The sequence below is a fragment of the Leptodactylus fuscus genome, chromosome 1 (assembly GCF_031893055.1).
Source record: "Leptodactylus fuscus isolate aLepFus1 chromosome 1, aLepFus1.hap2, whole genome shotgun sequence".
Classification (NCBI taxonomy): domain Eukaryota; kingdom Metazoa; phylum Chordata; class Amphibia; order Anura; family Leptodactylidae; genus Leptodactylus; species Leptodactylus fuscus.
This window is the reverse complement of record NC_134265.1, coordinates 290,369,465-290,397,321: the sequence shown is the minus strand read 5'-3', so window position 1 is coordinate 290,397,321 and position 27,857 is coordinate 290,369,465. Positions and strand designations below refer to the sequence as shown.

The 27,857-nt window shown below is 41.9% G+C and overlaps 1 protein-coding gene across 2 annotated transcripts in view; it reads left to right on the top strand.

Annotated features, from left to right (window-relative positions):
* Positions 1–27,857, top strand: part of FSTL5 (follistatin like 5) — a 530,583-nt gene that overhangs the window by 478,744 nt on the left and 23,982 nt on the right. For both annotated transcript variants that reach the window (XM_075288185.1, XM_075288178.1), the window contains 2 exons: positions 14,406–14,524; positions 25,683–25,832. In XM_075288185.1, the coding sequence (XP_075144286.1) occupies positions 14,406–14,524; positions 25,683–25,832 (269 nt within the window). The remainder of the gene's footprint in view (positions 1–14,405; positions 14,525–25,682; positions 25,833–27,857) is intronic.

The window sequence follows — 27,857 nt, the reverse complement described above, 5'->3', positions numbered from 1 at the left end:
GGAATATATCAGGGGGTTAGTAGTTAGGCTTGGATTGCCATAAAGAATGAGGTGACAACATGTAACAACTTGTGATGCGCAGAGGAGGAAGGGAACCTAGCCACAATTGGGGAGTAAACATTGGTAATAGTGTAGGTGATCCCATAGATTTTGCACACTATAAAGAGATAACAAGCATCAGTGTTAGAGAGGGAACGAAATATACATTTTAGCAGATTTTAGAAATTTATTAAAAATATGTAAGGGTGTAATGATAGCAAAAATGGATAACACATGGAACACAATGGAAATCACATTTGTATTTTAGAAAAAGATGGTATTCTGTTAATGTAAAGAACAAATATAAAGTAAATGACAACTGTGAGAGAGAAGAAAATACAATGTTAATGTAATAGTAGAGGGAGCGAACTAGACAATCTAAAAAACTATTAATATATAGCACTTACCTACCAAATGTATTAGAAGTATTTTTACTAAAATGCAGTATTCTAAAAGCATTCAGGAATAATCAGATTAAATATGTACTTTTAAGAACCATCTTGACATCCAAACAATACAATTGGATTTAGAGTGATTTCCTCATGTTTTACTAAATCTAATGCATTTTTGTAAGTCATTATAGAACATGCAGATCTTTTACCATAAAATAAACTAATTACACAAGCCACTACAAAGTGTAAAGCAGCTATTATGTGGCAGTATATGCACAACACACACATTTTTTGATAGGTAAAGGAATATTGATATAACAAGGCAATGTTTGCTAGTTACAGATGCATCATGAGTGGCTAGGTGCCTCCTACAGTGCCTTAGCCATGGATGATACCTGTCACAACTCTTGTCAGAGTGCCCGCTGTTCATATAGTAGTTGTAAACATTCAAAGAAATTTCCAGGGAAACTTATGAATCATAACAAGAACCATGGGTATTATAAGGATAGGTACACATTGGTAATATACACTCCATTTTTCTGTTACATCATAGGAAAATAAAAATGGGATGCATGCTATAGATTGACCCATTAAATCAGTGATTCCCAAAGTGGTCCGGGTGGACCAGGAGACTCAACGGGGTCTACGTTGCGTAATCTTCACATTTTTTGACGAGTTTTGGGAATATGGTAGAAATGTAGCAGCAGGGGGTCCACAGAAACCAGTAAAATTTTGAAAGTGGTCTACGAGAAAAAAAAGTTTGGGAACCTCTGCATTAAATGATGGATATAAACAAATCCCGACAGATCACAATGATTGTAATGGGTCCATCCTGTAATGGGTCCATCAGGATTCCATTTTGGTGTTATTTTTTTTAGATGAAAAAGTTTATAGGACTATTTTGGTCAGGACTTTTGACAGAATCTGTGCAGAGATTTGAACATAATCTAAGGCTGGGTTCACGCCCGCCCTGGAACTCCATTCGGGGATTGTAATCCCCTCACCACTTGAAAAATGCGGAGAGAAAAGTGCTGCAAGCAGCATTTTCGGGCAGAACCTGGGTGGTAACCCAGCAGACCCCATTATAGTCTACGGGGTCCACAGGTTTGCACAGGTAACCACTTTTATAAGCAGATTAGGTTTCCATTTGGGGGTCCCCAAGTGGACACCTGGAGGAAAACCAAACGCATGTGTGAATCTAGTGTAAGCTAACACAAGAACAAATGCCTTTCTTTGTCGACTTTGCCGATCTACAACCTCACAATAAACAGGATACTAGCAGATAAATAATGAATATATTGCTCAGAAGAATAGCTAAAATACTGGGGTCAAACACTGTGTACCGCAGTCAGGTAAATGGTAGATACAAGAGTCAGATAAAGAGAGGATACAGCAGTAAGATAAATAGTGGATTCAATACAATGGCCAGATTATTGTTGGTTTAAGGGCTCAAATAAATAGTGGATATAATACAGAATGTGGAGGTCAGATAAATTGCTTATACTGTACTTTAGTCAGCACAAAACCCTTTTTTCCTTTAATCTCATACGGATAAAATATTATCATTTTTGATGTTCTGCCTTTACTTTAAAGTCATTGGTTTTCTGTGTTTTGATCCCTTTTCCTCCTAGCTATCTTCTAAGTGCCTTGTTCCATTTCTTTAACCACACATGTAATATCATAGTCACCATGGTCATAGGTTGCATATGTATCATATTGTCATTGTGCCATATAGAATTTTCTGACTTCCATGTCATCCACGGCAGCACTAACAGCATCTTTGACATAGTTAGCTAATGATTAGAGATGAGCGAACACTAAAATGTTCGAGGTTCGAAATTCGATTCGAACAGCCGCTCAATGTTCGTGTGTTCGAACGGGTTTCGAACCCCATTATAGTCTATGGGGAACAGATACTCGTTAAGGGGGAAACCCAAATCCGTGTCTGGAGGGTCACCAAGTCCACTATGACACCACAGGAAATGATACCAACACCTCTGGAATGACACTGGGACAGCAGGGGAAGCATGTCTGGGGGCATCTAACACACCAAAGACCCTCTATTACCCCAACATCACAGCCTAACAACTACACACTTTACACACTCAATACCACCTCTCTGACAGTAGGAAAACACCTTGAAACATGTGTATTTGGCACTTGCAGTGAGGAGAGCTTGTCACCAGCAGTGAATTTGGCCCTTGTAGTAAGTTGAGGTTGGCACCAACATTTGTTTTGAAAATCAGGGTGGATTGAGCCTCTAACCAGCAGAGTTTGGGCAAATTCATGGTGGAGGGAGCCTCTAAAAACCCCAGTTTAGACCAATTCATGGTGGAGGGAGCCTCTAAAAACCCCAGTTTGGACCAATTCATGGTGGAGGGAGCCTCTAAAAACCCCAGTTTGGACCAATTCATGGTGGAGGGAGCCTCTAAAAACCCCAGTTTGGACCAATTCATGGTGGAGGGAGCCTCTAAACAGCCCAGTTTGGACCAATTCATGGTGGAGGGAGCCTCTAAAAACCCCAGTTTGGACCAATTCATGGTGGAGGGAGCCTCTAAAAACCCCAGTTTGGACCAATTCATGGTGGAGGGAGCCTCTAAACAGCCCAGTTTGGGCAAATTCATGGTGGAGGGAGCCTCTAAACAGCCCAGTTTGGGCAAATTCATGGTGGAGGGAGCCTCTAAAAACCCCAGTTTGGACCAATTCATGGTGGAGGGAGCCTCTAAAAACCCCAGTTTGGACCAATTCATGGTGGAGGGAGCCTCTAAAAACCCCAGTTTGGACCAATTCATGATGGAGGGAGCCTCTAAACAGCCCAGTTTGGACCAATTCATGGTGGAGAGAGCCTCTAAAAACCCCAGTTTGGACCAATTCATGGTGGAGGGAGCCTCTAAACAGGCCAGTTTGGGCAAATTCATGGTGGAGGGAGCCTCTAAACAGCCCAGTTTGGGCAAATTCATGGTGGAGGGAGCCTCTAACCAGCCCAGTTTGGACCAATTCATGGTGGAGGGAGCCTCTAAAAACCCCAGTTTGGACCAATTCATGGTGGAGGGAGCCTCTAAACAGCCCAGTTTGGACCAATTCATGGTGGAGGGAGCCTCTAAAAACCCCAGTTTGGACCAATTCATGGTGGAGGGAGCCTCTAAACAGCCCAGTTTGGACCAATTCATGGTGGAGGGAGCCTCTAAAAACCCCAGTTTGGACCAATTCATGGTGGAGGGAGCCTCTAAAAACCCCAGTTTGGACCAATTCATGATGGAGGGAGCCTCTAAACAGCCCAGTTTGGACCAATTCATGGTGGAGAGAGCCTCTAAAAACCCCAGTTTGGACCAATTCATGGTGGAGGGAGCCTCTAAACAGGCCAGTTTGGGCAAATTCATGGTGGAGGGAGCCTCTAAACAGGCCAGTTTGGGCAAATTCATGGTGGAGGGAGCCTTTAACCAGCCCAGTTTGGACCAATTCATGGTGGAGGGAGCCTCTAAAAACCCCAGTTTGGACCAATTCATGGTGGAGGGAGCCTCTAAACAGCCCAGTTTGGACCAATTCATGGTGGAGGGAGCCTCTAAACAGCCCAGTTTGGACCAATTCATGGTGGAGGGAGCCTCTAAAAACCCCAGTTTGGACCAATTCATGGTGGAGGGAGCCTCTAAACAGGCCAGTTTGGGCAAATTCATGGTGGAGGGAGCCTCTAAACAGCCCAGTTTGGGCAAATTCATGGTGGAGGGAGCCTCTAAAAACCCCCAGTTTGGACCAATTCATGGTGGAGGGAGCCTCTAAAAACCCCAGTTTGGACCAATTCATGGTGGAGGGAGCCTCTAAACAGCTCAGTTTGGGCAAATTCATGGTGGAGGGAGCCTCTAAAAACCCCAGTTTGGACCAATTCATGGTGGAGGGAGCCTCTAAAAACCCCAGTTTGGACCAATTCATGGTGGAGGGAGCCTCTAAAAACCCCAGTTTGGACCAATTCATGATGGAGGGAGCCTCTAAACAGCCCAGTTTGGGCAAATTCATGGTGGAGGGAGCCTCTAAACAGCCCAGTTTGGACCAATTCATGGTGGAGGGAGCCTCTAAAAACCCCAGTTTGGACCAATTCATGGTGGAGGGAGCCTCTAAAAACCCCAGTTTGGACCAATTCATGGTGGAGGGAGCCTCTAAAAACTCCAGTTTGGACCAATTCATGGTGGAGGGAGCCTCTAAAAACCCCAGTTTGGACCAATTCATGGTGGAGGGAGCCTCTAAAAACCCCAGTTTGGACCAATTCATGATGGAGGGAGCCTCTAAACAGCCCAGTTTGGGCAAATTCATGGTGGAGGGAGCCTCTAAACAGCCCAGTTTGGACCAATTCATGGTGGAGGGAGCCTCTAAACAGCCCAGTTTGGACCAATTCATGGTGGAGGGAGCCTCTAAAAACCCCAGTTTGGACCAATTCATGGTGGAGGGAGCCTCTAAACAGCCCAGTTTGGGCAAATTCATGGTGGAGGGAGCCTCTAAAAACCCCCAGTTTGGACCAATTCATGGTGGAGGGAGCCTCTAAAAACCCCAGTTTGGACCAATTCATGGTGGAGGGAGCCTCTAAACAGCCCAGTTTGGGCAAATTCATGGTGGAGGGAGCCTCTAAACAGCCCAGTTTGGGCAAATTCATGGTGGAGGGAGCCTCTAAAAAACCCAGTTTGGACCAATTCATGGTGGAGGGAGCCTCTAAAAACCCCAGTTTGGACCAATTCATGGTGGAGGGAGTCTCTAAACAGCCCAGTTTGGACCAATTCATGGTGGAGAGAGCCTCTAAAAACCCCAGTTTGGACCAATTCATGGTGGAGGGAGCCTCTAAACAGGCCAGTTTGGGCAAATTCATGGTGGAGGGAGCCTCTAAACAGCCCAGTTTGGGCAAATTCAAAGTGGAGGGAGCCTCTAACCAGCCCAGTTTGGACCAATTCATGGTGGAGGGAGCCTCTAAAAACCCCAGTTTGGACCAATTCATGGTGGAGGGAGCCTCTAAACAGCCCAGTTTGGACCAATTCATGGTGGAGGGAGCCTCTAAAAACCCCAGTTTGGACCAATTCATGGTGGAGGGAGCCTCTAAACAGCCCAGTTTGGACCAATTCATGGTGGAGGGAGCCTCTAAAAACCCCAGTTTGGACCAATTCATGGTGGAGGGAGCCTCTAAAAACCCCAGTTTGGACCAATTCATGATGGAGGGAGCCTCTAAACAGCCCAGTTTGGACCAATTCATGGTGGAGAGAGCCTCTAAAAACCCCAGTTTGGACCAATTCATGGTGGAGGGAGCCTCTAAACAGGCCAGTTTGGGCAAATTCATGGTGGAGGGAGCCTCTAAACAGGCCAGTTTGGGCAAATTCATGGTGGAGGGAGCCTCTAACCAGCCCAGTTTGGACCAATTCATGGTGGAGGGAGCCTCTAAAAACCCCAGTTTGGACCAATTCATGGTGGAGGGAGCCTCTAAAAACCCCAGTTTGGACCAATTCATGGTGGAGGGAGCCGCTAAACAGCCCAGTTTGGACCAATTCATGGTGGAGGGAGCCTCTAACCAGCAGAGTTGGTGGAAATCAGGGTGGAGGGAGCCTCTAACCAGCAGAGTTGTGGGAAAGCAGGGTGGAGGGAGCCTCTAACCAGCAGAGTTGGTGGAAATCAGGGTGGAGGGAGCCTCTAACCAGCAGAGTTGTGGGAAAGCAGGGTGGAGGGAGCCTCTAACCAGCAGAGTTGTGGGAAAGCAGGGTGGAGGGAGCCTCTAACCAGCAGAGTTGTGGGAAAGCAGGGTGGAGGGAGCCTCTAACCAGCAGAGTTGTGGGAAAGCAGGGTGGAGGGAGCCTCTAACCAGCAGAGTTGGTGGAAATCAGGGTGGAGAGAGCCTCTAACCAGCAGAGTTGGGGGAAATCAGGGTGGAGGGAGCCTAGTATTAGCAGAATTGTGCAACGCTTATGGTGGATGAGTATGAGGATGCGGAGGAATTGGAGAGGTTGAGTACAGACATGGAGTTTCATGTTGGGGTGCTTTAAACAGGTGGGCCCAAAAATGAAGGCTCTATCCAGTGGTGGTTCATTTTTATCAAAGCGAGCCGGTCGGCACTCTCAGCTGACAGACGGGTGCGCTTGTCAGTGATGATGCCACCGGCTGCACTGAACACCCTCTCAGATAGGACGCTGGCGGCAGGACAGGACAGCACCTCCAAGGCATATAGGGCAAGTTCAAGCCACAGGTCCAACTTCGACACCCAATACGTGTAAGGCGCAGAGGGGTCGGAGAGGACAGGGCTGTGGTCGGAAAGGTATTCCCGCAACATGCGCCTATACTTCTCACGCCTGGTGACACTAGGACCCTCCGTGGCGGCACTTTGGCGAGGGGGTGCCATCAAGGTGTCCCAGACCTTAGACAGTGTGCCCCTCGTTTGTGTGGACCGGTGAGAACTTGGTTGCCTACTGGAGGAACTGCCCTCCCTGCTGCCAACGTCACATGCTGGAAACATCTCCATCATATTCTGCACCAATTGCCTGTGGCAAGCATTGATGCGATTGGCCCTCCCCTCTACCAGAATAAAAGACGAGATGTTGTTTTTATACCGGGGGTCAAGGATAGCAAAGATCCAGTACTGGTTGTCCTCCATGATTTTGACAATACGCTTGTCGGTTGTAAAGCACCCCAACATGAACTCAGCCATGTCTGCCACAGTGTTAGTTGGCATGACTCCTCTGGCCCCACCGGAAAGTTCAATCTCCATTTCCTCCTCATCCTCCATGTCTACCCATCCGCGCTGCAACAATGGGACGATTCGAAGTTGCCCGGAAGCCTCCTGTATCACCATCACATCATCGGACAACTCTTCTTCCTCCTCCTCCTCCTCCTCCTCCATTAAACGCAGTGAAGCGGACAGATGTGTGTACCTACTCTCCAGCTGTGACGGATCGGATGCTATCCCTAACTCCTCTGTGTGATCTGAGTTATCCCTGATGTCAATCAGGGATTCTCTCAGAACACACAAGAGCGGGATTGTAAGGCTCACCATCGCATCCTCAGAGCTCACCCTCCTTGTGGACTCCTCAAAGACCCGTAGGATGTCACAAAGGTCTCTCATCCATGGCCACTCATGGATGTGAAACTGAGGCAGCTGACTTTGTGGCACCCTAGGGTTTTGTAGCTGGTATTCCATCAAAGGTCTCTGCTGCTCAACCACTCTATTCAACATCTGAAACGTTGAGTTCCAGCGTGTGGGGACGTCGCACAAAAGCCAGTGTTGTGGCACATGCAGGCGTTGCTGGAGAGATTTTAAGCTAGCAGCGGCTACTGTCGACTTGCGAAAGTGGGCGCACATGCGCCGCACTTTCACCAGTAGCTCTGGAACATTGGGGTAGCTCTTTAGGAAACGTTGCACCACTAGGTTGAAGACGTGGGCCAGGCATGGAACATGTTGGAGTCCGGCAAGCTCCAGAGCTGCTACCAGGTTCCGGCCGTTATCACAAACGACCATGCCTGGGCCCAGGTGCAGCGGCTCAAACCATATTGCCGTCTCATCGAGGAGGGCATCCCTCACCTCGGAGGCAGTGTGCTGTCTGTCCCCCAAGCTGATCAGCTTCAGCACAGCCTGCTGACGTCTACCAACGCCAGTGCTGCAACGTTTCCAACTCGTAGCTGGGGTCAATCTAACAGCGGAGAAGGAGGCGGTGGCGGAGGAGGAGGCGGTGGCGGAGGAGGAGGCGGTAGAGGAGGAGGAGGAGGGGGGTGTTCTTCTCGTGTCCCTGCCAGGAATGTTAGGCGGGGAGACGAGGTACACCGGGCCAGTTTGGGAAGCAGCCCCAGCCTCAACTACATTCACCCAGTGTGCCATCAGTGAAATGTAGCATCCCTGTCCGCATGCACTTGTCCACGCGTCGGTGGTCAAGTGGACCTTTGTGCAAAGCGCGGAACTAAGGGCCCGCCTGATGTTGAGTGACACGTGCTGGTGCAAGGCGGGGACGGCACACCGGGAGAAGTAGTGACGGCTAGGGACGGCATAGCGAGGTGCCGCAGTTGCCATCAGGTCCAGGAAGGCGGGAGTTTCAACAAGCCGGAACGCCAACATCTCCTGGGCCAGCAGTTTAGCGATGTTGGCGTTCAAGGCTTGCGCGTGTGGGTGGTTAGCAGTGTATTTCTGCCGCCGCTCCAATGTCTGAGAGATGGTGGGTTGTTGTAAAGAAGCGCCTGATGGTGCCTTTGATGGTGCAGGAGAAGGAGATAAGACAGGAACAGGGGAGGATGAGGGAGAAGTCAACAAAGTGGCGGAGGCAGATGAAGTGGTGTCCTGGCTCGTCCTCTGGAGTGCATCGCCAGCACAGTCAGCAGTGGCAGTGGCAGAGGCAGAGGCAGTGGCAGAGGCAGTGGCAGTGGTGTGAACGGCAGGTGGCCTTTGTCCTGCCGTTGCTGCCTGCCACTGATTCCAGTGCTTGGATTCCAAATGACGGCGCATTGAAGTGGTGGACAGGTTGCTCTTCTCAGAGCCCCTAATCGTGCAGACAACACTATATCTGTCCTCGGCGCATTCCTTGAAAAAACTCCACACCTTCGAGAAACGTGCCCTCGAGGTGGGAGTTTTTCGGGGCTGGGTACGAACTGGAACATCTTGGGAGATTCCGGGTGTGGCCTGGCTTCGCCTAAGCTGCTGACCTCTGCCTCTGCCTCTAGCTACCCTTTTTGGTGCTGCACTTGCCTCAACATCCACACTACTTTCCCCGCTTGACATCCCCCCTGTCCAGGTCGGGTCAGTGTCCTCATCATCCACCACTTCCTCTTCCAACTCCTGTCTCATCTCCTCCTCCCGCACAATGCGCCGGTCAACTGGATGCCCTGACGGCAACTGCGTCACATCATCGTCGATGAGGGTGGGTTGCTGGTCATCCACCACCAAATCGAACGGAGATGGAGGAGACTCTAGTGTTTGAGCATCTGGACACAGATGCTCCTCTGTTAGGTTCGTGGAATCGTGACGTGGAGAGGCAGGTTGAGGGACAATGAAAGGAGCGGAGAACAGCTCTGGGGAGCAGGGACAGTTGGGGTTATTGTTCTGTGAAGCTTGGGAATTTTGGGAGGAAGGAGGACAAGACTGTTGGGTAATAGGAGGAGAGGAGGCAGAGTCTGACTGGCTGCTGGACAATGTGCTGTAAGCGTTCTCTGACAGCCATTGCAAGACCTGTTCCTGGTTCTCGGGCCTACTAAGGTTTGTACCCTGCAGTTTAGTTAATGTGGCAAGCAACCCTGGCACTGTGGAGTGGCGCAATGCTTGCTGCCCCACAGGAGTAGGCACGGGACGCCCTGTGGCTTCACTGCTACCTTGCTCCCCAGAACCATTCCCCCGACCTCGCCCACGGCCTCGTCCACGTCCCTTTCCGGGAGCCTTGCGCATTTTGAATTCCCAGTTAGAAATTGGCACTATATACCAGTAGCAAAAATTGTGGGTGCACGTAACCCCAATATATTCTTTGAATTCCCAGTCAGACAATGGCACTATATACCAGTAGCAAGAAATGAGGGTATTTATAACCCCAATATATTCTTTGAATTACCAGTCAGACAATGGCACTGTATACCAGTAGTAAAAATTGTGGGTGCACGTAACCCCAATATATTCTTTGAATTACCAGTCAGAAACTGGCACTATATGGCAGTAGCAAGAAATGAGGGTATTTGTAACCCCAATATATTCTTTGAATTCCCAGTCAGAAACTGGCACTGTATACCAGTAGTAAAAATTGTGGGTGCACGTAACCCCAATATATTCTTTGAATTCCCAGTCAGACAATGGCACTATATACCAGTAGCAAGAAATGAGGGTATTTATAACCCCAATATATTCTTTGAATTCCCAGTCAGAAACTGGCACTATATGGCAGTAGCAAGAAATGAGGGTATTTATAACCCCAATATATTCTTTGAATTCCCAGTCAGACAATGGCACTGTATACCAGTAGTAAAAATTGTGGGTGCACGTAACCCCAATATATTCTTTGAATTCCCAGTCAGAAACTGGCACTATATGGCAGTAGCAAGAAATGAGGGTATTTATAACCCCAATATATTCTTTGAATTCCCAGTCAGACAATGGCACTGTATACCAGTAGTAAAAATTGTGGGTGCACGTAACCCCAATATATTCTTTGAATTACCAGTCAGAAACTGGCACTATATGGCAGTAGCAAGAAATGAGGGTATTTGTAACCCCAATATATTCTTTGAATTCCCAGTCAGAAACTGGCACTGTATACCAGTAGTAAAAATTGTGGGTGCACGTAACCCCAATATATTCTTTGAATTACCAGTCAGAAACTGGCACTATATGGCAGTAGCAAGAAATGAGGGTATTTGTAACCCCAATATATTCTTTGAATTCCCAGTCAGAAACTGGCACTGTATACCAGTAGTAAAAATTGTGGGTGCACGTAACCCCAATATATTCTTTGATTTCCCAGTCAGACAATGGCACTATATACCAGTAGCAAGAAATGAGGGTATTTATAACCCCAATATATTCTTTGAATTCCCAGTCAGACAATGGCACTGTATACCAGTAGTAAAAATTGTGGGTGCACGTAACCCCAATATATTCTTTGAATTCCCAGTCAGAAACTGGCACTATATGGCAGTAGCAAGAAATGAGGGTATTTATAACCCCAATATATTCTTTGAATTCCCAGTCAGAAACTGGCACTGTATACCAGTAGTAAAAATTGTGGGTGCACGTAACCCCAATATATTCTTTGAATTCCCAGTCAGACAATGGCACTATATACCAGTAGCAAGAAATGAGGGTATTTATAACCCCAATATATTCTTTGAATTCCCAGTCAGAAACTGGCACTATATGGCAGTAGCAAGAAATGAGGGTATTTATAACCCCAATATATTCTTTGAATTCCCAGTCAGACAATGGCACTGTATACCAGTAGTAAAAATTGTGGGTGCACGTATCCCCAATATATTCTTTGAATTACCAGTCAGAAACTGGCACTATATGGCAGTAGCAAGAAATGAGGGTATTTGTAACCCCAATATATTCTTTGAATTCCCAGTCAGAAACTGGCACTGTATACCAGTAGTAAAAATTGTGGGTGCATGTAACCCCAATATATTCTTTGAATTCCCAGTCAGACAATGGCACTATATACCAGTAGCAAGAAATGAGGGTATTTATAACCCCAATATATTCTTTGAATTCCCAGTCAGACAATGGCACTGTATACCAGTAGTAAAAATTGTGGGTGCACGTAACCCCAATATATTCTTTGAATTACCAGTCAGAAACTGGCACTATATGGCAGTAGGAAGAAATGAGGGTATTTATAACCCCAATATATTCTTTGAATTCCCAGTCAGACAATGGCACTGTATACCAGTAGTAAAAATTGTGGGTGCACGTAACCCCAATATATTCTTTGAATTACCAGTCAGAAACTGGCACTATATGGCAGTAGCAAGAAATGAGGGTATTTGTAACCCCAATATATTCTTTGAATTCCCAGTCAGAAACTGGCACTGTATACCAGTAGTAAAAATTGTGGGTGCACGTAACCCCAATATATTCTTTGAATTCCCAGTCAGACAATGGCACTATATACCAGTAGCAAGAAATGAGGGTATTTATAACCCCAATATATTCTTTGAATTCCCAGTCAGACAATGGCACTGTATACCAGTAGTAAAAATTGTGGGTGCACGTAACCCCAATATATTCTTTGAATTCCCAGTCAGAAACTGGCACTATATGGCAGTAGCAAGAAATGAGGGTATTTATAACCCCAATATATTCTTTGAATTCCCAGTCAGACAATGGCACTGTATACCAGTAGTAAAAATTGTGGGTGCACGTAACCCCAATATATTCTTTGAATTACCAGTCAGAAACTGGCACTATATGGCAGTAGCAAGAAATGAGGGTATTTGTAACCCCAATATATTCTTTGAATTCCCAGTCAGAAACTGGCACTGTATACCAGTAGTAAAAATTGTGGGTGCACGTAACCCCAATATATTCTTTGAATTCCCAGTCAGACAATGGCACTATATACCAGTAGCAAGAAATGAGGGTATTTATAACCCCAATATATTCTTTGAATTCCCAGTCAGACAATGGCACTGTATACCAGTAGTAAAAATTGTGGGTGCACGTAACCCCAATATATTCTTTGAATTCCCAGTCAGAAACTGGCACTATATGGCAGTAGCAAGAAATGAGGGTATTTATAACCCCAATATATTCTTTGAATTCCCAGTCAGACAATGGCACTGTATACCAGTAGTAAAAATTGTGGGTGCACGTAACCCCAATATATTCTTTGAATTACCAGTCAGAAACTGGCACTATATGGCAATAGCAAGAAATGAGGGTATTTGTAACCCCAATATATTCTTTGAATTCCCAGTCAGAAACTGGCACTGTATACCAGTAGTAAAAATTGTGGGTGCACGTAACCCCAATATATTCTTTGAATTCCCAGTCAGACAATGGCACTATATGGCAGTAGCAAGAAATGAGGGTATTTATAACCCCAATATATTCTTTGAATTACCAGTCAGAAACTGGCACTATATGGCAGTAGCAAGAAATGAGGGTATTTATAACCCCAATATATTCTTTGAATTCCCAGTCAGAAACTGGCACTGTATACCAGTAGTAAAAATTGTGGGTGCACGTAACCCCAATATATTCTTTGAATTCCCAGTCAGACAATGGCACTATATGGCAGTAGCAAAAATAGTGGGTGTATATAGTCCCAATTCTATTGCTAGGGGACTTGCAGGGTATTTCTGGGGTGAAGGTGGGGGGGCACACCGTTGGAACGGGTATCGGGGGTATATATCGGGTATACGGGAATACACTGACAGTGTATTCCATTCAGGATCCTGGGAAAGCTGGGTTGCGGCGATTGAGCCCGTCAGTGCCACGTTACACTGACAAGCTTCTCCCTGGAATTTAGCTCTTATAAGAGCTGTTGTGGTTGTCTTCTCCTTCCTATCCTAGCCTGTCCCTGCCTACCCAGAATCTAAGCCCTAGCTAGCTGGACGGAAACCTCCGTCCTCGGTGAATTGCAAGCTCAGAATGACGCGAACCTGGGCGGCGCTGTTCTTTTAAATTAGAGGTCACATGTTTTCGGCAGCCAATGGGTTTTGCCTACTTTACTCAACGTCACCGGTGTCGTAGTTCCTGTCCCACCTACCCTGCGCTGTTATTGGAGCAAAAAAGGCGCCAGGGAAGGTGGGAGGGGAATCGAGTAATGGCGCACTTTACCACGCGGTGTTCGATTCGATTCGAACATGCCGAACAGCCTAATATCCGATCGAACATGAGTTCGATAGAACACTGTTCGCTCATCTCTACTAATGATATGTTCATATTTGTAATATTAATCCATCCTTCTGGTTATAGGAAGAGAAGAATGCATTAAACAGAAACATTCATGTAATGACGTATAACAACAGATTCTAAATGACCCTTTGACTATAATGAGGTCCATTGGTATATATTGTTTTTGAAGGCATATGGCCGGACAAAAAAAAAAGTCATGCCAGAAAAACTTTTATGTCTGTGACTTTAGACAAATTCCACCAGATGGTCTTCAACACTGATGTGAACAAAGCCTAAGGATTCAACTGTGATCTAGCAGTAGAACAGTGATGGATCTTCAGAACTGCTTTTAATTAAGTAGGCCAAGATCAGAAGGATAAGGTCTGCCAGGAAATAAAATTCCTTCGGTTGTATTGCACAAAATTAACAGTTAGATCATAAAATTCAAACTAAAATTCTGATGCTTTTCTTTTAAATTAATGTAATGTAAGGTTTCAGGTTTGTAATAATATCATTACATGTATGAAAGTACAGAAAAAACATTTATACAGTATTTTACATGATGTGCCTAATAAGATATTCACATATGAAGTCCCAATTATATGAATAACATGAATTATTCTTGTGACATTGTAAAATATTTTATTTTTAAGGTCTTGGATTTGGAAACCTGTTCTACGTGTTTAATGAAGATGGTATCAAAGTAATCCAACCCATAGAATGTGAATATCAGAGACATATTAGGACCACTGAAAAAATTTTTGGAACCCAGGTAATTTCAATACTGCCATTAAATATGGGATAGTGTATGAATGTGGATAAGTAAAAATATAAAGTCATATATTTGTTATAATATGAATGTTGACAAAATAAATATAGCACATGACTCAAACTTCAACGGATTCTTCAATGTACGCCTGAAATCATCGGATAAAAAAATTCCTGAAAATATTGCATTTTTTGTCCACTGCGTTTAGTTTTAAAATGACAGATACCCTACGGCTCCCATTATAATCAATGGGGTCTGTTGGAATCCATATGTTTCTGCCATTTTAGTGGGCTGGTGCTAATATGAACTTAGTGTAAGAATACGGCATAATTTAAAAAATAGCATACGGGTCTTTTGTTGTCACATATTGAACAAATAGATGGAATCTTTTATAACAAGTTTTAATTTATTATGAATGCTATGTATAAATAAATAAATGCATTCAGAATTATTTACAATGTACCACAAAATGACAGACGTTTCTTATACTTTACCTAAAAATTTCTAATCATTTGCTTATCCAGAGTTTTTTTTTTATGACATCTATTTATGAGAACCTTTCTCGAAATATCTGTCATTTCTCTTAATGTTCCTCTTGTGAATATTGTATTTTTCCATTTTAAAAATTAAGTGGATATAAACTAGACAGGAATTTGATTGTTATCCATTTAATCTATCTCATTTGGTCAAATGAAATAAAATGAGGTCCAGTAAGGAGGAGACCAAAACTAGATTAAAATGGGATTTTTCAAAACCAATTTTTAATCTTTACTAAATTGGCCAGAGTATCAATATTTTTTCATTTTTTATATACTTAAATAGGATTCCCAGAAATATAGTATTGATGTATCCTTATGATAGGTCATCAATATTAGATTGGTTGGTTACAATACCTGTCACTGCCATCGAATAGTTGTTAGTTAGTGTGTTTAGGCTACACTTTTAGATAAGCTTAGTGAATAGGAACAAGAGATGAGCTACAATATTGCATTATAACCACTACATAGTGCATAGAGCAGCTCTGTATACTGCACTGAGAACAATGCAATGGAGACTGCTGTGGTCTGATCTTAGACTCCGCCTCCTCACAGACGAGCCTCCTGCAGAACCAGCGTTGATTGGCCGAATGCTGTACACTGGCCAATCAATGCTGGTCAATGCATTCCTATGAGAAAAAGTCAGATCCCTCGTAACAGCAAGCTGCCAGCTCTCCTGACTAGCAAGGACGAGCCTGCTGCAGAACCAGCGTTGATTTGCCGCAGGCTCGTCTTTGCTAGTCAGGAGAGCTGGCAGCTTGCTGCTACAAGGGAGCTTACTTTTTCTCATAGGAATGCATTGACCAGCATTAATTGGCCAGTGTACAGCATTTGGCCAATCAACACTGGTTCTGCCGGAGGCTCATCTGTGAGGAGGCGGAGTCTAAGATCGGACCACAATGGAGACTGCTGTGGTCCAATCTTAGACTCTGTCTCGTACAGACGAGCCTCCAGCAGAACCAAGGTTGATTGGCTGAATGCTGTACACTGGCCAATCAACGCTGGTCAATGCATTCCTATGAGAAAAAGTCAGCTCCCTCGTAACAGCAAGCTGCCAGCTCTCCTGATTAGCAAGGATGAGCCTGCTGCAGAACCAGCGTTGATTTGCCGAATGCTGTACACTGTATAGCATTCGGCCAATCAACGCTGGTTCTGAATCGAACATTTACTGTGAATAGCTAGTAGTGTTCGATCGAGTGTGAATTTTTCGAATACCGTAGTATTCGATCAAATACCTACTCGATCGAATACTACTCGTTCATCTCTAGTCATTACCTATCTCCCTCTGATAAACGTACTGTTTGTCCATCAATATTCTGCCTTGGACCTTGTATAAATGGTATGAGGCTAAAAAGTGCTGTGGTGTTAAGTTATCAAGTCTTAGCAATGTGGGAAAGGAATATAGAATACAAAATACTTGTAATTATTTTCAGAAAATAAAAGTCCCTCAACAGTATTATAAAATTAACTACAGTATACTAGTTTTAATATTTTGTACCCTAAAACGGTGCCCAAAAAATATGTGCTTCACCCCAAAAATCACAAGGCCTAATATAGCTACAATGGAGCAGATTTACCAATACTATTGTAACATCTCTGCCTGTTCAGGCCTCTGCGCCACCCTCTGCTCTCGTGCTGCGGCGCAGGAGGCGTGTGCAGTTTGATAATCTGCTTAAAGTTTTTAGTTGCACTGTGTGAACACGGCTCTAGTCCTTAATTGGATTTGCACCACACCCGTCTTCTGCCAAGGTTGCCTCTGTCCATTAAGTGGTTAATCTGGCCTTGCCCTGTGATTGACAGTTGCCTTTCTGTGAACTCCATGGGCGGGTTCTTCCTCCCTATTTAGCCTTGGTTCCCATTCACACCAATGCTTGCTATTGCCGTGTGCATACCTGCTCTTACTGTCCCTGTTTTGCTTATACTATTATCCTTGACCTTTGGCTTTCCTCATTGACTATTCTCTTGACTCCGATTTGGCACTGCATCGCTCTCCTGTTACCGAACCCTGGCTAGCTGACCTTCCGTTGTTGTTGTTCGTCTTGTCTGCGTTTTGTGTTTCACGTATTCAGGGAGGGACTGTCCTCGTGGTTGTCGCCTATTACCTAGGATAGGGTCTGGCAATAGGAAGGGAAAGTGGGGGGGGCTTCAGCTTAGGGCTCATATCTCTTGTGCCCCTCCCAGGGTTTAACAGTTCTGGGAATTGCTGTCTGAGCAATTCCCTTACAACTATCTACAAGTTAACCCCTTCCCGACATGCGCCGTAATAGTATGGCGCATGTCGGGTCTGTAACTATGGCGACCGCCCGGGAGCCGGGCGGCCGCCATAGCCGCCGGGTGTCTACTGCTTTAAGCAGTAGACAACCGGCTTTAATGACCGATCGGAGGCATTAACCCCTCCGGCGCCGCTGTCAAAGGCGCCGGAGGCGCCATTTTCCCGGCGGCGCATGGGTGCCGCCATTTTGGACGGGATCGCCGGCTCCTGGAGCATGCTCCAGGGCTGACGTCCTGTTGTCATGACAGCCAGGAGCCTTGTACAGGCTCCCAGGCTTGTCTGCAAAGCCTCTCTTTTGCAGGCTGGTCTATGCAGCCTGCAAAAGAAAGGATGCTTTTTTGCAATGCATTGCAATGCATTAGCATTGTAATGCATTGCATTAGTGATCAGACCCCCTGGGGTTCAACACCCCTAGGGGGTCTAATAAATGCAAAAAAAAAATAAAAAAAAGTTAAAAAAAAATATAAAAAAATATAAAAAGAATTAAAAGTTCAAATCACCCCCCTTTCCCTAGAACACATATAAAAGTAGTTAAAAACTGTGAAACATATACATGTTAGGTATCCCCGCGTCCAAAATCGCCCGCTCTACAAATCTATAAAAATATTTTTCCTGTTCGGTAAACGCTGTAGCAGGAAAAATAGTCAAAAGTGCCAAACCACTGTTTTTTCACTGTTTTGATTCTGATAAAAATTTGAATAAAAAGTGATCAAAGCAATAACATTTCCCAAAAATGGTAGAACTAAAAAGTACACCCGGCCCCACAAAAAAATACGCCCTATGCATCCCCGTACACTTACGTATAAAAAAGTTACGGCCGTCGGAATATGGCGACTTTTAGAAAAAAAAAATTTTAACACAGTTTTGGAATTTTTTTTAGGGGTCAAAATGTAAATAAAACCATATAAATTTGGTATCCCTGGAACCGTAACGAAACACAGAATATAGGGGACATGTCATTTTGGCTGCACAGTGAACGCCGTAAAACCAAAGCCCGTAAGAAAGTCGCAGAACTGCATTTTTTCTTCAAATCCACCCCATTCTGAATTTTTTTCCTGCTTCCCAGTACATTATATAGAATAATTAATGGTAGCATCATGAAGAAAAATTTGTCCCGCAAAAAATAAGACCTCATATGGCTCTGGGAGCGGAGAAATAAAAAAGTTATTGGGTTTAGAAGAAGGGGAGTCAAAAACGAAAAACGAAAATCAAAAAATGCCATCGGCGGGAAGGGGTTAAACAGTGCAAAGTTAGACTTCACAGTCCTAAAATAGTCCTGAAATAGTGTGTGATGATTGATAAATCTGTCGCATTATTAGACTGGGTAGTCTGACTTCACACCGCTCACTAGCTTAGTTACCACCAGAAAATTACACTAAACTTTGGCACATGACAATTGAAAGACGTTGAAAGACGTTGCATGCTGCAATTTACAAAAATGTGATACCCTGGCCTTGGATAGGAATTTCTGTTTTCATTATTTTAATTATTTTAATTGTTTTTATTTCTGAATTGTAATATAGTAAGAAAATACATACACATATATATTTATACAACAGATATATATATATATATATATATATATATATATATATATATATATATATATACTGTATATAGGAAATGTTTGCTTTCATTTTAACCTTTCACTTCTATTACATTCTTGACATCAGTGGTTAAATCCAATATATTTGTATTGCTGTGTACTGAAACTCATATTGCACTAAGGTAAAAAAAAAATAGACTCTTGAGCTAATGGTAAAAAATGTCATAGTTTGTTGTTCATGAAATAAATTGCATCTGAAATTAAATGACACAGATAGAGCTAGAATAAGCTAAGATATATTTTAAAGGTTATGCTAGCAGAATGACACAATGTTGGCAGATAGAAAACAAAAACAGAGGTCTACAGATTGGAAAAACGAGCAACATCCAACATGTGTCAACTTTTTCATTCTTTGAGCAAATTAAAGTTTTATTGCCCATTTTCTTAGTGTTGTACTATATCATTTTTATTCATTTGGGAGTGCTTACAAAGCACATGGTTCCTACTGGACTTCATTGACTTACTGTCAAATTACCTGTGTAGAATTGCAACGAAAACTTACAGAAAACACAAGTTTTGTAGCTCCTATGTGAACTATTTTGAACAATAATTTAAAAAAACGATACCTCTAAACCCCAGTACAGTAACACATACTGGCTGTATGGGAGTAAATTATGAAATATATCATGTTTAAATTGTATATTTTATATACAGATAATCCATTATACTAAAATCCTTAAAAACACAATATAACACATAATCCTGTGACAAATACAGAATTTTCCTTGTTTCAAGTCACATTAAAGTTTAATGATTATGATTATAATGAAGACTCGCAAGTTTAAACTATAGGGATGCACTATAGGGACTGTTGCTTATAATAATGTAAAAAACAAATGCATGTGAAAGATAAAGATATTAGGGCTGATTTATTATTCCATTTTCCCTTGTGTTAGGGTATGTTAGGAGTTTTTGCACTTTTCTTCCTCATTGTGCCAAATTTATTATGGCTGTATGCCACTTTTATATAGCTGTGCACCTAATACACCATTTTTTTAAAAAAATTGTCTTTCAAAGTGGGCATGGTTTACATTTTGTATAGGTTTAAAAGGAGCTTTCACCTCCTCCAACAAGTGTAGGTATCTATGTCAACTAATAGGTGCCCCTTGACTGATTCTAGATAAGGACCGAAGTACAAATAAGAATCACCGCGCTCGACCAATTGTTCGGACAATGCTTTAATTCAAAAAGATGGAGCACAACGCGTTTCGGGCTTATGCCCTTTTTCAAGTGCAACAACTGACTACTGTCATTCACTCCATGGACTTAGTGGAGATTTTAGTCAAAGTGTGAGCCCACACTTGGCTCACACTTTGACTAAAATCTCCACTAAGTCCATGGAGTGAATGACAGTAGTCAGTTGTTGCACTTGAAAAAGGGCATAAGCCCGAAACGCGTTGTGCTCCATCTTTTTGAATTAAAGCATTGTCCGAACAATTGGTCGAGCGCGGTGATTCTTATTTGTACTTCGGTCCTTATCGAATTTTGCTAACACCAAGAGTGGTACGGATCCCGCAGCTTTAAGAACTGGGGTAAAATCCCCCCTCCATAAGTGATTTACAAGTTTATTAATTGGTTGTGATATACAACCATTAAAGGTGAAAAGCTCTCTTATTACGTACATTTCCGTGAACTTACGGTACCTCATTATGTGCAGCTCGGTGCTGGCTCTGTTTCTTTGTTTACCTTGACTGATTCTGGCACAGTTGAATTTTTTCTCTAGTCCCCACCATTCCTGAGCAATCATTGCTCCCTGATATACCTCTTTAGGTTCTGTACTGTCAGGAGGGTGGTGTCAGACAGAATCAGATAAGGGGTGTGATTCTGAGCTCTGACTCAGGCTGCCTCTGATTTGAGCTCTGAATCACACCCCCTGCCTGACAACACCCTTCTGACTTTACAGAGCTTAAATAGCACATCAGGTACCAAAACTAACAGCGCTTGTTGCTTGGGAATGTTGGGGGCTAGAGAAAAAAAATCCAATTGTGCTGAAATGAGTAAAGCAGCGCCAATTAGCAGATGTTAAGAAATTGAATTCCCTTGAAATGGAGCAATTGGCATAAGCCTCATGTTTTTTTTTTTTTTTTTTTTTTTTGCCTTTCTCTGGATCAACAATGTAAGGGATTGTAGGGTTATAGGTTGGACTTGATGGACTGATTTCTTCATCCAACTTCATCTACTATGTATGTAACTATGAATTGGTGGTGGTTGTGAAAGGTTTTCTTCAAGCCTAATTACTTACTTGCAACTTTTCAAATAAGTCGCAAAATTTTTGCTCAAGCAGGTCTCTACCTTGGCTTATGGAATACACAAAAAATGCATGGTGAACTCTGTTGTCCTCCCCTTACAGAATTTTAACAAATGTTTGAATCAGCATCATTTTAATTAATCACTAAAAAACACAATATAAATTATCCAAGTTAAAAAAGTGCCATAATGAATCTTCTAACATAATTGTTTATACTGTCAATATGGTTAGGATTGAGCAATTGGGATCGGAAAAGATCGGATCCCGATTGGCAATCGAGTAAATTTCACGATCGCGATTGGGTTCCGATCCTGCCTAAAATAGATCGGGAACACAATTTCGATCTTGATCGCTCAACTTACCTGCACAGATCCGCTGCCGCTGTTGCTCCCCGTTCTTCTCGGTCCGGTTCTCTCTCATTTACAGGCCTTCAGAGCGCCGTGCGCCCCTGCCTCCCAGGTTAGTGTTGCAGACCTAGGAAGAAGGCAGGGCTTGTGGCTTAGGAGAGTGTGGGTGGGTACTGGGAGGGGAGACATGAGTGAAGGCCTGTAAATGAGAGAGAAGAGAGAACAATGAGGAGCAGCAGCAATCTGTGCAAGTAAGTCGACACCAAGGGGGTACTAAGCCAGAGGATTTTTTTAAATCACTACACAGCGTGGAGTTTAAAAATTAAGACATTCAATTTTTGGACTCCATGCTGTGTAGTGAATAGGATCGTTTTTAAAATCTGATCTTCGATTATTAAAAAAATCTCATTGACTTGCATTAAGATCGAAATTGAGATCGGGATCGGGTTCGAGTGGAAAATGATCGGAAATCGGATTTTAAAAACAATTCTGAAATCTCAAGATCGGCTCAACCCTAAATACGGTACAATATATGAAGATATATAAAAGAATTAATGAATTTAATTGGTCAAGGTGGTTTCTAGTTCTTCATTGTGTTGGCCATAACTAGTGTTGGGCAAACCTTACTAGATTCATTTTGAAATATTCGTAAGGTTTTCCAGATTTTTTTTTTTTTCTGAACGAAACCTCCAAGCTAATGATAGGGACATCAATGGATCCCTCCGTATGTTGTAGAGGTCCTAATTAGAGATTAGATCGCAGGCCTGCAGAAGTCACACGCACACAGCTGATGGTGTACCAAGTGAATTCTAATTTTATTGTAAGAAAAAGGTAGTTTAAATACATTACAGACAAAGAGCTGGCTTGGCTATTCTAATCAATACAACATGATTGGTTATAGAGATATAAGATAAGCCTGGCACATGACTATTGGCTGAGGCTCATTATAATCTGCATCTCATTATAGCTTTCCAAACTGGGATGGACTTTCCCATGAAACAAAGAAGGATTCAAAATACTTATGTGTGAGCTAACATCCCAGACTGTCTATATGTATATATCATGGCAAAAGAGATAAGATGACATGTTCCAACTTAATTAACAATAAGCTACATAGATTCTGTCTATACACACTCTAAGTAACTTTCATATACCATAAAATATGACAAAGTGCCCAGATACCATAAGATTAATACTTTTGTTGGTTATGTGTCCATACATCATGTAAAGGAGGTAAGAGATATACAAAGTCAGCTGCATCTTCTCAAAATGAGGTCCTTGAGAGATAAGGATTAGCAACCTATGCATTAACGTTCATTATCACATTCCTTAAAGTCTAACAAAGGGCCTCCTTGACTTAAGCAGAAAAATACATACTTATACAGTTTATATGTGAAAGAGTACAAGATGGCTGCCAAAATACAAAGATGGAGGACTTAACTCTAACACTAATTTTTCTAAACCAGAACTGACTCTTTCAGCTTTCAGCCTCATGAATGATGTTGGTGACCCTGATGGACCAATGGGCCTCAGCAGTCATGTGGATGGCTAAAATAACATGTTGCTTGCATCAAACTATCATGATGTTGGTGCAGCCCTAGTGATCAGATTGGCACTATGATGGCAAATCCCAAAAATGTCAAGTTCAGTTTGAAATCTTTGGAAAATTAGTAATAAACCTAGCTTGTCATAGACTGTTTTCTCATCCATAGTTGTAGCTGATTCTACACAATTCTTGACCTCGAAGATCAGGTTACGCTAGGGAAGATACAGTAGAGTGTGCACAGGCAATATTTGGCTATACTACACATTTTAAGGTGTACAATGTATCTATATTTTTTATTTGTTATTCATTGTATGGTATTAAAATGGAACCTTTACTTTTTTGCTGAATGTTTGGCCACACTCACAATCCTGTACTGACTGAACTGTTGAGTCGCATAATTTTATTCCAGATCACATCATTTGTCTTATGAATTAACACTGTACAATGCAGTAAGACATATGCTATCGTTTTCCCCTCAGGCTACAGAAAATTGGCATGGACAGTTGAATGACACAGGTCTATTACGTAACCTATAAGGCTTATTGCCAATATATCCTTATTGTGCTCATTATGCCAATATTTTGTAATTCGTATATGTTAATTTCTTAATATATATTGTATAAAAACTTGTGCAGGAGAGAGGATATTTTCACTAAATTATTGATCATTACTATTGAGATGGATGTCAAAAAGAGTTTACATTAGATAAGTTATACAACTATGATAACAATGGGTTTAACCTAATACTGAGAATAATAAACTCTCAACTAGATGGTTGGTGGGACAAAGAAATTAATAGGATCGTCAGAAACTTCTCCCCACTCAGATATGGATATTTTCAGAGAGCTTGAACCTCACCTATTATCATATCAGTTGTTCTTAATTTATATCCGATTACAGCTCAAATTTTTTATGTATTATTCATATTTCAAATGTTGAATTCCTGGATTGCTTATTATTGCCCCTGTGTGACCTATGTATGAAAAGAATTAAGGAGATACCTAAACAGCTGAAATAAAGTGTTCTCTGTTTAATGTTCTCTGCTAAATATTTTAACATGTTGAAAGGCTCAGAATAAATGTGTTTTTGAAAGATTTTTCTATAAACTTTCAGAAATGTGTGTCCCATCTGTGATCGGCACTCTCAGCACAGTTGCCTATGCATTAGATTTATGAGTGTCTAAAAGAGAAATTGTCTTTGATACCCGTAGCAACCAAATGCAGAAAATCATTCACTTATAGAGCTCTTGAGATGGAAAATTGAACATGGGTGTTATCTAGTGATGTAGAGTAAAAAAAATGTCTCATGCAAAGTTAAATGGCTTGCACTCGCTTCTTATTGCTGTGCTAAATGTAGGTATAACAGTATTGTAAGCAGCATATCTATAGACCTTCATGCTATGGGCTAGTGAGGAATGTCCCACCTTCATCTTGGATGAATGCCCGGATGACAATACTTTAATAAGGGCTCGTTCACATCTGTGCACCGGTCTCTGTTTTGCAGGTTTCCGTTTCCTGCCCAAAACTGGACAGGAGAAGGAAACCTGCAGTCATTTTTCAAACCCATTCATTTGAATGGGTTTGGAAAGTGTCCGGCCGTGAGCGCCTGTGAGCATTTTGTGCTCTCTGTTTTTTTTTTTTTTAACTGGACAAGAAGTTGTACATGCAGGACTTTGTGTCCGGTTAAAAAAAAAAAAAAAAAGTTTCGCCGCGGAGTGCCCAAAACGCTCACCGACACTCACGGCCGGACACAGTCTGCCAGGTTTCTGTCTTCTGTTGGCAGAAGATGGAAACCTGAAAGTGGAGATTGGGCACTGGTGTGAACGCAGCGTAACAGGTCCAGGCAACTGAAAGATTGTCTATGGAGTTTGAACCACCGGTTTTAGTTAAAACGGTCTCTTTTTCTATATACAGTAACCTTTGTACATACAGATGTTTCCTCCCTAACCTATCCCCTTAGCTGTACGCGTTCACATATGTGCATCACAAATTTAGCTCAACACAAAATGATTTTGAGAATTTATTATCACAACTATAACTATGCAATGTATGTCTTTGGGAAACCACCCCGTAGAGAAGAGTGAACTGCAGCCTTTCGATTCTTTTATTATCATGTTGAGATATTGTGTTCTGCTGATTACAGGACAAATTGAAACCTTGAACCAAATTGTAGATCAGTTAAGTGTGGACATATCTGTAATGTAAACTATACCTGACACAGAGCCAAAACACATTAAATTTAACCAATAAACCTGAAGTGGTTTTCAATGCCATTGTCCTCCATGGCTATCTCTAAAATGATCTGTTCCTATTTGTGAACCATTGACAATGTAGATAAGGATTCCTTAATTTAAACATTTTTTTTTTTTTTTTTTTAAGTTTTATGAATCTGTCTTAATGTTTCAAGGTGTCTTACAGTATGTCACAAGTGCTTATTTTATATTGGTTGCCACAACAATGTGCTAGAAAGCTACATTTAATAGAAAGTATCAGAAATGGGTCCACAAAATTAATCAATATTGTCAAAATCATAAAGATCAATCTTTATTATATGCAGTTAATACAACCAATTACTAATTAGTGTTCTTGTTTCTTTCTATTTCCCAGGATGAGGTTTGCCCCAAATTAGAAGGACATGAAACTCAAGGATGTGTATGGGCATCTGCTGTTATTGTGAAGGATAAATTTATATATGCTGCTCAGCCTATGCTAAACAGAGTTATCCTTGTGGACATGCAAGCTCAGAAAGTTGTGCAGGTAAAAATATCATTATGTCAATACTACAAAAAGAATTTTAAATAGAGATGTGTCAATTCCTGAATTTGCATTTGTGACAATCTAGAATTGGTAAATTTTCGGGTTTGAAATATATTGGACTTGTGTAAACAAAATGTGATTCTGGTCATGTCAGCTAGTCTCCTGAAATGAAAACATGAGTTCGGAAAAGTGTCATCTTTCCTCCTTACTCTACAAAATAGTCCTCTAGTGTAAAATAGTGAAGAGGAGAAAGTGAAGACGGAGAAATAAACGTAACTTACAATGAAATACAGTAGCATGCAGGGAGTTGGAAGGTCTTCTTCGTCTTTACATTGCACTGTTGTGGCCAAAAGTTTTGAAACATGAATATTTTTTTCACAAAGTTTTCTGCTTCGGTGTTTTTAGATCTATCAGTGAAATGTTTCTATGGTTACTTAAGTGCAATTATAAACATTTCATGCATTTTTAATACATTTTTATTGAAGGATTTTATAAAGAACATAAACAAAGGTACAGAAATAAACAAAATAAGAATGGCAATGCAGTAACTAAGTTAAGCATACAAAGAGTGTGAGTAGTTGTGTGATCCAGCATCAGGAAGACATAGCCTTATATCAGAGATAGCCATGTGGACCAGTGAATAGAAGGATTTCAGTTTACCTCTTTGAATTCATTTTTTTTTTTTTTAATGGACACAAAAGTCCAGCATGTACAATTTTTTGTCCATGAGAAAAACAGACATGTGAAGGACTGGGTGTATAACTGTCACTAATGGACATAAGTGGAAACTCATAGAAATTTTAACTGATTTGTGATGGTTTGCCTAGTGTCTGTTGCTAAAATCTTGTAACAGACACTACTGACGGTCACCAACATTAGTATGAACGCCCTCTTAGTTTGCTCACCAGCTTTTTGAGAATTGACCACAGGTTCTCACTGAGATTGAGATCTGAGAAGACTCCTGGTTATGGACACAACATTTCAATGCCACTTATTTATCACTTTTGCCTTGTGACATGGTGTTCCATCATTCCGTAAAAAATTTTTGTCGGTCTCCAAACTTTTGGCCACAAATACCTACTATACATTAAGTCACATTTTAAAAATGTATCTATTTTTAATTTTGTAGAAAGTAAGTACCGAAACTTCATAACACTTCCTGCCCTTTTGCTGCGTATTCAGACTTTATTGTAACTCATTCTTAATAGTTTATGAAGAAGTTCTCTAATATTTTCCTACGTACATTCTTTGAATACTTAAATTGAAGTCATTTGACCTGAAAGGTTAGCTTTGTTTTGCTTACAGCTGCAAAAGAGGTCAGCCAATTACAGATATTTCATTTTGGATGTCAAAAGTCCTTTCCCATCAACATGGACTTTAGACTACGTTGCGGCAATACTGAAAGTGATTTTAAGCCTGAAGTTATAAGGCCGTAGAAATAAATTAACTTATATCAGGTGCATCTGTGCTGTTCAGTGCCTCAGAAATTGCATAGTCTTGATAATGCCTGTGTTTTATTGCAAGTTGTAACAAGTTTTGAGTGTGGAGATTTATCATGTTTTGTGTGTCAGGACTCAGTATTATGTGTTATGTGCACATGGCTCCTATAGTAAATGTGATGTTTTATTTATACTCTGTTGTTTTCAATTTAATCCAACCATTAGGTTCATAAATCAAATATGTTGATATCTACATTATGTTATGTTATAATTAGACTTGCCGTGATATTCTGCGTATCAAAGAGGTCTTTATAAGAGTCATTTCTGTACTTTCCATTTTATGTCATTGAGCTAAAGTATGTAATTGAACTACACTTGACAATATGTTTGCTGGAACATTTCAATTTTGTGAAATATATGGCCCTATAAATAATACTTACTTGTTGACTAAAGTTGAGCAATGTCTATAAATGTTCTGAGATTTATTATGCTTAGTATCACCATGGGAAGAAATGCAGTGGAAGAAAAACTTGAGAGAAGTCATACTTTACACTCAAGTGAGGACACACAAAGATGTTTATTTCTA